General features: G+C 37.8%; 2 protein-coding genes across 2 annotated transcripts in view; one reads left to right on the top strand and one right to left on the bottom strand.

Annotated features, from left to right (window-relative positions):
• LOC107100349 (gastrula zinc finger protein XlCGF57.1-like) overlaps positions 1-3,015 on the top strand; it is a 5,075-nt gene extending 2,060 nt beyond the window's left edge. The window contains exon 2 of the mRNA XM_015398802.1: positions 1,352-3,015. Coding sequence (XP_015254288.1) covers positions 1,352-2,982 — 1,631 coding nt within the window. The 3' untranslated portion in view covers positions 2,983-3,015. The remainder of the gene's footprint in view (positions 1-1,351) is intronic.
• A 2,099-nt stretch (positions 3,016-5,114) lies between these two features.
• The window catches only part of LOC107100348 (trichohyalin-like), a 30,458-nt gene continuing 23,405 nt past the window's right edge, over positions 5,115-12,167 (bottom strand). Inside the window, exons 3-5 of the mRNA XM_015398801.1 lie at positions 12,068-12,156; positions 10,067-10,499; positions 5,115-5,226 (exon numbers count right to left, since the gene is read on the bottom strand). Coding sequence (XP_015254287.1) covers positions 5,115-5,226; positions 10,067-10,499; positions 12,068-12,156 — 634 coding nt within the window. The remainder of the gene's footprint in view (positions 5,227-10,066; positions 10,500-12,067; positions 12,157-12,167) is intronic.

Here is a 12,167-nt window from a genome sequence, read left to right as displayed (position 1 = left end):
AAAGTCCCGGTTGGGCGTACATAATTCACTGAGCTGTGCTAATTGTTTCCTTCCCAAAGCCAAACCCTTTGGCTGTGTTCGGGTTAATGGGCTGCATCCTCTATGGGGGGATAAATGCAGCAACATTTCATAAATCATTACGCTATGCTAGGACTATAGATGCTGACTGGGAGTCAGAGCGACACGATGTCTCTGCGTCGCTCTGACAGCTGAAGGCATGTTTACAGTCTCTGTACTCCAGTTAATGATTAATCCATTACTAAATTAATCAAAGATTATCTCATTAATCAATTAATCTAATTAATTGTTTCAGCTCTAATATTTTGCATAGTTTATTCTTAAATGCAGTTAAAGCTTTGTCCCTACCCTCATCATGTATGATTATCTGATCCATCTGCTCTCCTGATCTTATTATTGTCCAGGAAATACAATTTGAATTTGGCTGCAAAATGTTTTTCAGCATTTTTCCTTTAGTGCTAATTTGTCCACATATGGCACACGCAGAATTTAATTACAGGAGAGGTTTAAAGTAAAATCAGCTTAAATTGTCCTTTAGCTATTTCTGAAATTCAAAGTGTTTATTGAAAACTAACCTCTAAAATGTCTGGATTAAAGATCTATGGATCCGATCCTAACCATTAATTATTTACAGTTCTAGGGCGCATTCTGCACTGCATATTAATGGGAAGACTTCATTCAATTATATGTTTAAAAAAATAAAGAATAGTAGTTTTTTGAACTTGAGATGAAACATGTAAATCTGCAATCTAATTATATAATAAACAAAGATGGATGAAGTATTTTGTTGACGTTTCCAGTAGTTAGAAGGACAGACTGAACATAAAGCAGAGGAGCCGATACCATGGAGGACAGGAACGTCCTTATATGGTGTTAGGAAACGCTGCATCACTGTGTGCTTTGATTACATATTGATGATGATTTAGGGAAGCCCAGAGCGCAAACTGGACTTTAGTTATTTTAATGTTTTACGTTTTCCTGTGTTTTTAGTTAGTTTTTGTAAATATTTGAACAGATCACATTATAAAATGGAGACCAAATAAAGTTAGGCCTTATAAACTAAAATGTTGTTTAATATTTAAATTTCTATTAAAATTTATTTAAGTTATATTTTTATTAATAGGTGTTTAAAGTGAGGTTTCCTTTCTCTAAGAAGAAAAAGAAACGATCAACCATGCTTTTGTTTTTTTGTTTTTTTAAGTTGATATATTTCACATTAGTAATGTTTGATAATAGTAAGAACCAATCTTGTGAATTAAATTATTCTGATTGAGAGTTTCATTTCCACTTTCCCCTCCAACATTACGTCTTTCTCCTGTGTTTGTCTTTCCAGACTTCCTGCAGGTTGGAAAAGAGGAGGATTTCTCTGAGCAGCAGCTCTGGAAACAGGAGAGGAATTCCAGTTTGGACCAAGAGGAACCAGAACCTCTGCAGATGAAAGAAGAGCAGCTAAAGCCAGAAGATCCCTGGACTAAAGAGGAAACCATGGAGCTCCCCATCAGTGAGCAGGAGGAGCAGCTGCTTCTCAAGCAGGAGGAAGGAGAGACATTTATAGTGACTCCTCCTGCTGTAGAGAAGGACCACATTAAACCAGAACCAATCAGCAACCAAGTCGTCTTGCATGACTGTAGTGATGCTCAGAACCAGGATCCAGAAGCAATCCATCCAAAAGACTCCAGACCTGAGGCAGATGAAGGGTTGAAACAGAGATGTCAGAAATCTGCAGAGCATAAAGATGATGTTAAAGGTTCAAAACCCGAAAGACATGAAGAAACTCGCTCTAATAACAGCTTTCACTATTGTACATTTTGTGACGATTGTTTTTCTCAAAGTAGTCACTTGGTTCAACACTTGAAAAGTCACAGTGGAGAGAAACCTTTCCCATGTTTGACATGTGGAGAAAGCTTTCTAGAAGAAAATAAATTAACAATTCACATGAGAACTCACACAGGTGGGAAGATTTATGAATGTCCAACCTGTGGGAAAAGCTTTAAAAAGAAATACGTGCTGCATAATCACATCAGAACTCACACAGGTGAGAAGTTGTTCTCCTGCAAAATATGTGGCAAAGGTTTTATTCAAAAACGTAGTTTAAAGGAACACATGATGACTCACTCGGTTAAAAGTCCTTTTTCTTGTTTGACATGTGGGGAAAGCTTTCTAAAAAAAACCCATTTGTTGGTTCACATGAGAACTCACACAGGTGGGAAGATTCATCAATGTCTGACCTGTGGGAAAAGCTTCATGAGTAAAACTGCTCTTGATAAACACGTCAGAATCCACACAGGGGAGAAACCCTTCTCCTGTGTCATTTGCAGCAGAAGTTTTAACCAAAAAAGTAGTTTGGCTGAACACATGTCAACGCACTCAGAGGAAAGGCCTTTTTCCTGTAAGACCTGTGGGAAAACATTCAAAAGAAAAATGTTACTGAGTGATCACATGAAAACTCACACAGGTGAGAGGCCTTTTCAATGTCCATCCTGTGGAAAACGATTAAGTCGCAAAACTCATCTTAATGAACACATGAGAAGCCACACAGGTGAGAAACCTTTCGAATGTCTGGCATGTGGAAAAAGCTTCACTCATAAATCCAATTTTGATGTACACAGCAGAGTTCATACAGGGATGAAGCCGTTCTCCTGTACGATTTGTGGCAAAAGTTTCACTCAAAAAGGTCATTTTACTGATCACATGATAACTCACTCTGGGGAAAGACCCTTTTCCTGTAAGACCTGCGGAAAAACGTTCAAAAGGAGAATCTTTCTGGACGAACACATGAGAAGTCATAGAGGTGAGAAGCCCTTCGAATGTCTATACTGTGGTAAAAGGTTGACTCGTAAATCTTACCTCGATGAACACATTAGACTTCACACAGGTGAGAAGCCTTTTTCCTGTATGATTTGCGGCAGAAGTTTTAATCAAAAAGGTCATTTGACTTCTCACATAAAGAGGCACAACATGTGAAACATATATGCATGTGTGTGTTGTAATAGTTGGAATACTCCAACTTGATACTTAAAGGGTATATCTTGATATAATACCAAAGTTAAGTGTTTATGGCATGTTTTTGCTATGTTAAAGGGGATATAAACAGGGCGTGTTACGCAGCAGAGTAGCATTAGCGCGTACTACACGTAGGTTAGAGCCTGGCAGTTTTCCATTTTAAACTGTTAAATGATTTACACTGGATGTGCAATATGCCCGTTAAGACGACCTGGTTTGTAAGTATAAATCAGCCTTTAGAGATCATACTGCAGTGTTTCGGTTTAAGGCAAGACATACAGCTATGACAAAAGCAATGCTGATCCCCCTGCCAAACCAAAATAGATATGGCAGCACAGGAGGACGCAGGTGTAGCAGCTGCTTTCACATCTGTTTGTCAGAATCCATGATTTCATCTGTGAAAGAATTCTGTTCCATTTTGAAATGGCTGTGATTCCTTTTGGAGCTTCTTAAAGGTAATAAAAAGGTTTTTTCTCAGAAATTAAGTGTCCGGATTCATGTAAAATGACTTAATTGATGGATGGCATTCTTACACTTATGGCCCCCCCCCCCAGAAAAAAGAACATTTAAATCCATAAACTCTGGCAATGGTGATGCCTACAAAAACTAAGCCAATCCACCCTGGCTACTGTCAAAACTGGATTGGCTACTGTTTTGTCAAACATTTTGGGTATGTACCGCCATGATGTTACCGCCATGATGCTCCAAGCGTAACTCATACACTGCAGAAGCACGAAGGAGTATTATGCTTTTTTCCTGCTCCAGCTTTTTTTTTTTTTTTTAGCTTTTCTGGCTTTCGTCTCCAGAATATGTTTCCTCTTCAGGCCTTTCCTCATCCATACTCCCTAAGTTGTGATTAGCAGCTGCCATCTTCCGAAGCGCAGCACTGGATTATGAGACGATACGAAGGGTCAATGCAAGGCAGGGCCACATTTCATTTTTTCACCATCAGTATTTTTTTTTTTTTTTTACTCAGTAACGTGAGGGGGTTTTAAATGTAACAGTGTAAAACTACTTTGGTTAAAATTTACTCGAGTAAAAGTAAAAATTACATATTTCAAAAACTACTCAGAAAATGACAAATTACTCATAAAAAGTACTCAATTACAGTAACTTGAGTAAATGTTATTCATTTTTTAAACGGTTCGTTGTGTGTAATCTTTTTTAAGTTCTTAAACAATTTTTTATTCTTTAAGCAATGTCCTCAGACAGAATTTCTTTGTGGTCAAAGTTTGTTTAGTTTAAATGGATACATTCAAATAAAACAATTAAATAAAATATTGCTCAGATAGCAAAACTAATGGATGCATTAATCAAACAAAATATCAATTGCATGATGAAGAGGGAATGAATTAAGGTTGAGAGCTAAAAAAAGTTGATTTAGCATTATTCAGGACCTTTATAGTAATGCCCAAACATGAAACTGTTTAGGAAATGGCTAAAAAAAAAAGGTTTTCTTAAAAAGATATTAGTTGGTGGAACAGGAACATCAATTACTGTTTTTAGTACTTTTGCAAAGGTTATGGTCGTGTTGGCTATGAGCAATAATTGTATAAATGAAGATGCCTGTAGGCACTAGAGCTGCAGCTAACAATTATTTTGCAAATTGATTAATCTGTTGATTTTTTTATTCTTTATTATTGATTAATAATCAGATACACCAAAGGTTCCTTAAAGAAGATCTGAATTGAACATATTGACAGACAAAAAGTTTTTTTTATTTTTTTATCTTAAATGCAAAATGTTTACATATTTTTTTTTACAATGTAGGTTTAATTACTGCTCGAGGTGGGTCGCTTTGTCAGCTAAAGACATGTTTTTCCATCTCTATACTCAATTTAACTATTAATCAATGACTAAATTAGTTGACGATTATTTCAATAATCGATTAATCTGATTAATCTGATTAATGCACTCTAAAATAATAAAACCCCAGACACCAAGGCAATAATCCAGCATGAGACCATTGTCCTGACTAAATTATCAGTTTTTTCTTCCCATCTGAGCCTCATAAGAAAAACCTCCCCTCTGTGACGATGTAAATGTACCGGATTAAGATTATAAAACATGAGTCATTAACCTGGTTTGCAAGTTCAGTCCATAGCCAGAGAACTGGTAGGATCCAGCTGGTGGGCTGGCAACAAGATGGAGCGGGCGCCACCCAGAGTGTCCCTGATGCTGTAGCCCAGGAGAAGATAGCAGAGTCTGAAGGCAGGTGGGGCAAACAGATCATAACGGGAACAGGCAGGATCCAAGGTTCAGGAGTCCGAAGACATTTCAGGCAAACCGTTCAGACGGGAACAGACATGCTCAGTGGTCGAGAGCCAGACCAGGTCAGGATCAGGTAATCAGAATCACTAAAGCACTCTAAAAACACTCACCACTGGCTGGAGAGGACAAGAATAATCTGGCACTGATGACTGGATGGAAGCACCTAGAATAGAGGAGCAGGTGGATCAAATGAGCAGTGAAAAGAAACTGGGCAGAGTAGAATGGAAAAAGAAATTAAACCAGTCATCAATGCCACGATCATGACATTCTCTCTGGTTGCTTCATTGCACAGAGACTCAAGCCTGAATGAGAATTTCACATAAGATTGACAGGCAGCTTTGTGCAGAGGGTGGATTTCATCCAAGAGCATCTCAACAGCTGATAAATGGTGATTATGATTAGATAAGGTTTACTTCCTAAGGCTCTTTTTATACATTCAACAATTTCATTTGTAATCAATTATTTTATTTGCATGGTACATTATTTTACTGGTTTGTCTAAAATAAAGTTATTAATTAATTGAATACTCTTGTTCAGTAGAAAAAAATTAAAATGCTCTGTTCAGGTTTTAAAACTGATATTTTGATGGGAAAATGTTCCCACCTTAGCCTGCCAAAGTATGAAGATTAGAAAGAGTGGGTCCATGCATGTTTTGAAGAAAGCAAGCTGAGTCTAAAATAGCATTAAAGGTTGCATTTAAACTATCATCTTCAATATGATGATGAATGTTAAATCCAGCCATGTTAATAACCTAGTCAGTATTTAAATGGAAAATGGCCTGGACCTTAATGGAGCTTTTTGAAGTCAGGAGACCTGACCAATGTGCTTCACGCTTCATTCAGTCACGCTGATTCCTGTTACACTGGTTGAACTCTTGCTAGTTCCATCAAACACAAAAAACTCCACCTCCTTATTTAAATATAAGAACATGAAATAAAAAGAAATTAAAATGAAAAATACATAAATTCAATTCTATTCAGTTTATTTCTATAGCTCCAATTCACATCATGTCATCTCAGGTCACTTTCCAGTTCACCAGATCATCCAGTCAGATTGATTCAANTCATCTCAGGTCACTTTCCAGTTCACCAGATCATCCAGTCAGATTGATTCAAAGTTTTCTATCTAAGGAAAACCAGCTGATTGCATCGACTCATTGCTCATATAATAATTTTACAAAATTATGGATTATTATTCTGTGTCACAGAACAATACTCGATTACGAAATAACTATTTAATAATTCAAAATAGATAATTATCTAATTAATAAATCTTTGAATAAATAAAAAAATCTTGAAATATAATCAAATAAAATATGATCATTTTAACATATTTTTGTTATTTTTTTTAGGGATATTTATTTATTTAATGGAATATTTATTGACAATTTATGTATGGTAATTTATAGTATTTATTTAATTTTAAAAGAAATTGATCTCCATAGTGTTGTCCTCACATCTGTTTATTAGTTTCCTAACCAAAGAAGTTGGTGTGGTGTTGGATTCCCTTTTCTCATCCGTTTTCTCACTTGTGTTCTAATGTTCTTGTGCTCCAAATGTTATAAAAAGTCTGTCAACCTTCAGCTCTGGTGAACACGTTTTCACTAATCCTTGGTGTGTGTCTTTGAACGCTGCCTTCAAATAAACTCTGTTAAATACCTGGCAGCTGAGACAGACCTCCCGTCTCACACACCGATGAGAAAACGGACTGAAATATGAACGAAAAGGGAACTTTTAAACCAATTTTTAATAATTTCATATCTCATATGTATGGACTCGTGCACTAAGTACAAAGGAGGCGTGTCTAATGAAGCCATGCTTCGATGCTAGTGTCATCTTGTGGAAAACCATGTGACCGGTAACAAATGATGATAAAAGCAGACTGACACATGCTAGTTGGGTCAGAGGAGATAACATCTGAGGGTCTCATAACAGAATTATCTGATAAGGATGGAGCCAGAAAACAAAAGGAAGATGTGTTTGATCATTAACTGATGGCAATTTCATCATTAGCTCTTACTTTGTGTCACTGAACATAGAAGTTTGTATTTTAGGTGAAGTGTTTGTTGTTTGGAGCTCGTCTACAATGATAACACCTCATCATTCTTGTTGCAGAACCATACATGAAAAAAAATACACTATATACACTTTTTCATATACTCCTAAAACCGCCTTAAACCAAACACTGAAAAATTCCTAGAGTTTTGTTTGATAAAAATAACTAACACCCAGATACCACTTGAATCCACTATAAATGTTGGTTGATCAGTGATGACTCGTTCTCACACAGAATAAATGCTGTTGGAAGAATGAAACTCTGTAGTCAGCTCACTATAACGGATCTAAAGCAGGAGTCCCAGAAAAAGAGAATCTATAAAGTTTAATAAAACATAGAAAGCATACAGTCCATCTTCTTTGCAGAAATTATAAAGTAAAACAGGTTCTACAGACAGTCAACATATTAGTAGGATTATTTTGGGGTATAAATCATTTTCACGTGTCTAACAAAATAAAAATATTTTGAAAACATTGGACACATTGCTGTTTTCTTATTTTTGAACTCTGAGGGCTGTCATAGTGTGCAATGAGCAATGAATGAAGAATCAAGTAATGAACCTTTAAAGGCAAAGTCCGGTCATATTCAGAATTCAAATTCATGAAAGTAAATATAAAAATTATTACATCCTCATTCCATACATTCATTATATCATACATTCAATAAATGATAAGTTTTTTTATTGAGATTAATTTTCATCTGAATGGGTTAAAACAGCAGCTACACTGCGTACAAACCTGCTGAGGACTTACAGGAAACGTTTGACCTCTGTCACCTTCTACAAAGGTTATGCAGCAAAGTCTGGAGTTAAACTTCTGTTATCGACCAAATACATATTTTCCAACATAGTTTGCAAATAATTGTTAGAAAATTCTACGTCAAGGTGTAGCTATGATGAACATGACCGGCCTCCCTTCTTTCTTAGAGCTTACACAAAGAGGGGCTGACTAAAAACTGAGTTTGTTCCAGTTAGAAAACACAACAAAACAGTAGATTAACGGCGTTAATGAAAGGTTTCCCCAAACGTCGCTGGACATTTGAACATGTGGACTTGTGATGTGGTGAAAGAATTTATAGATAGACATTTTATTATGAGTCAAACATGGAAAGTAGTGCTTATGTGCATTCCTGTGGCATCTCACTGCTGTGGCTTCTAATGTCAAGCATGTTTTCTTTTCTAGAAAGCGGATGGAGACGTTGCCAAGTAGCTCATTTCCTCTGGCATTGTGTGACTTTCACCTGTATTCACAGAAAATTTCAAAACATTCCTTGATCAGGATCCTGATCTGGTTCATCACCAAAATGTAATCATTAGTTTCCAGTCACAATACGCGCCTCCTCTGAAAATTTCACCATAATCCGTCCATAGCTTCTTTAGTTAAACAGACAAACCAACGGCGGTGAAAACATGACCTCAATGGTGAAGGTAAACAGAATGTTTCCACGTCATGCATGAACAACATTTCTCACCTCTATCAGTTGTCAAGTGCCTCAAATTATTTTTTTGAATAAAATTGCTCAAGAGGAAGACTTTTTACATGTGTGAGTTCTGATGTGTCTGCGGAGAGTAGATTTATGACAAAAGATTTTTCCGCAGGACGGACATTTGAAATTCTCTTCACCTGCGTGAGTTCGCATATGAGGAATCAAATGACCTTTTTTACTAAAACTTAAGCCACAAATCGCGCAGGAGAAAGGCTTCTCTGTGTGAAGCCTGATGTGACAAGTCAAATTCCCACTTTGAGTAAAACTTTTCCCACAAACTGTGCAAGAGTAAGGCTTCTCACCTGTGTGGATTCTGAGGTGATGATCGAGATTGGATTTGCGCGTGAAGCTTTTTCCACACAACGGACATTTAACGGCGCTCTCACCTGAATGAGTTCTAACGTGTTCGTCAAGATACGTTTTACGAGTGAAGCTTTTTCCACAGGATGGACATCCGAAAGGGTTCTCACCTGTGTGGACCCTGATGTGTTGATCAAGGTGAAACTTACGAGAGAAGCTTTTCCCACAGGACAAACATCTAAAAGGCTTCTCACCTGTGTGGGATCTCATATGGTTTGTTAACAGAAATCTTCTTTTAAAGGTTTTTTTACACATCTTACAGCAAAAAGGCCTTTCATCTGAGTGAGTTACCATGTGTTCAGTCAAGTTACCTTTCAGAGTAAAACTTTTGCCACAAATTGTACAGGAGAACGGCTTCTCCTCGCTGTGAATTCTGATGTGTACTTGAAGACCACATTTATTATGGAAGCATTTTCCACAGGACAGACACGTGAAAGGCTTTTCATCTGAGTGAGTTTTCAAGTGATAATTCAAATTACCTTTTAAGGTAAAACTTTTGCCACACATTGAACAGGAGAAGGGCTTCTCACCTGTGTGAACTCTTTTGTGTGCCTTTAGCCCAGATTTATTACTGAAGGTTTTTTCACAGGAAGGACATTTATAAATCCTCTCACCTGTGTGAGTTCTCACATGAACCATTAAATGAGTTTTTCTCAGAAAGTTTTCTCCACATGTCAGACATGGAAACGTTTTCTCTCCCTTGTGACTTTTCAAGTGTTGAACCAAGTGACTATTTTGAGAAAAAGAATCACCAGAACTTATACCGGAGTACAAACTGTTATCTGCGTGAGTTTCCTCATGCCCTTTGGGTTTGGAACTGTTGGCAACGTTTATGGTCATTAAGGTTTGCTGGCATTTCTTATTCTGTTTGGACCCTTTATCTCCTTCTGATCCTGAGTGTTTTGGGTGGATTTCTACTGAATCCTGGTTCTGAACTTCACTCAAGTCCTGATAGACGACTTGGTTCCTCATTGGTTCTGGTTTAATGTGGTCCTTTTCTTCAGCAGGAGGAGTCACCATACATTTATCTCCTTCCTCCTGCTTGAGAAGCAGCTGCTCCTCCTGCTCACTGATGGGGAGCTCCATGGTTTCCTCTTTAGTCCAGGGATCTTCTGGCTTTAGCTGCTCTTCCTGCTCACTAATGGGGAGCTCCATGGTTTCCTCTTTAGTCCAGGGATCTTCTGGCTTTAGCTGCTCTTCTTTCATCTGCAGAGGTTCTGGTTCCTCTTGGTCCAAACTGGAATTCCTCTCCTGTTTCCAGAGCTGCTGCTCAGAGAAATCCTCCTCTTTTCCAACCTGCAGGAGGTCTGGAAAGACAAACACAGGAGAAAGACGTAATGTTGGAGGGTAAAGGAAGGAAATGTTATTTTTTAGCACTTTTCAGTACCCCGACAACTCAAAGTGTGCACACAAAAAAAGAAACAATTACATTGTAGTGGCATACAAGAATAGAAATGAGTAAAAAAATTATATGAACATAAAAAACAATAAAATGCTTTATGATAAAATAAAAAGTATTAGACTAAAAATGTAAACTAATAATGTTTAGATGGCACAGTCAGCGACTAAAGAGGTTCTTTAATCTTGATATCAAGTTACTGTGTGTGGATGGAAAATTTCTCCTGTCTCATATATTTAGTTATGCTGTTTATCGAGTGAAAAATTAGTTTTTACTCAGTTTGTTTCAGCTGCAAGGCTGAGAGATGTCTGAGTGAGGGATGCTTTAGACTAATTCCCATGACAAGCCAGATTGTTTCTTAAGGTATAATTTGTTTTGACTCCAAAACAACCTTCACAGGTTTTTCCTCAGCATAAGTGAAGGAGACCAACTCTGTCTATCAGAACAGGGCTGATTACAGAGCAGTGAGGCTCTATGATGGATTTATCTGTCTTTGCAAAGATATGAAAATAAAGTGCAGCCTGAGGGAAACCCAGCAATCTCTGTTTATTTAACTGGGGTAAATAGTTAAATACTTTTTCCCAACTACATGTGACACACTTCTTCATCAACAACAAAACAAAAAATGAAAGAAAAGAACATTAACATTTCGGACTCAGATAATAGTTTACACTCCCTTGTGATTAAAAACATTACAAAAGACAATCATGAACCAAAACAGGTATATTGTTTTTTTAATATTTGGTCAACTCCAAAAGTTGACGGCAAGCGATGCAGAGAAGGAAGTCTGGAAACATTCGTTGTACCGACGTCATCTAGTCAGGTGATGGCAGGTTGCTGCTTGGTTTCAGCAATACTGTAAAAAGGGAAAGCAATTAGCACTTCTGGCTGAAGAAGCTTCTTCTCATGATCGCCTAGTGGCACAAATAACCCAACGGCTACAGAACAGGACCCAACCTGTATTGCTGACTGAGGGCCGAAGAGCCTGATAAGGAAAGACCCCGATAAGGGGACAATCCCCACCTACTGTCAGCCAATAACCCGTCTCTCCCCAACATGGAAACTCCTATCAGGAATCGCAGCAGCAAAGATGAGAGGGCAAATGGATCAGCTAATGTCAGCGGTGCTTAAAGGTGTTGGTTAGAGCAACAGAGCCAAACACCAACTGTGGTTGACAGAACAGTCACTCTAGACTGCAAAACCAGACAAACACACCTGTGCAAAGTCTGGGTTGATTACAGGACAGCCTGTGATTCAATGCCACACAGATGGATCTGGGAATGATTGAAACTGTCCCAGATCAACAGCCCTCTAGGAGCCTTCATCGCAAACTCTGTGGGGATGTGGATAGATTTATTGTTTCTATAATATAATCATTTAGATTTGTGTAACATTTGTAATTGTTTTGTTGTTTTAATCATGTAAAGGGAGGAAGAAGCAATGTCAGCTTTAGGAAGATAACCCCCCGTCTCTAACCTCCAGCCTCCTGCTGCTCCTCCTGCTCACTGATGGGGATCTCCATGGTTTCCTCTTTAGTCCAGGGATCTTCTGGCTTTAGCTGCTCTTCTTTCACCTG

This window comes from Cyprinodon variegatus, unplaced genomic scaffold (assembly GCF_000732505.1).
Source record: "Cyprinodon variegatus isolate N-32 unplaced genomic scaffold, C_variegatus-1.0 Scaffold963, whole genome shotgun sequence".
In the NCBI taxonomy this organism is placed as follows: Eukaryota; Metazoa; Chordata; class Actinopteri; order Cyprinodontiformes; family Cyprinodontidae; genus Cyprinodon; species Cyprinodon variegatus.
This window is presented reverse-complemented; position numbering and strand designations above follow the sequence as displayed.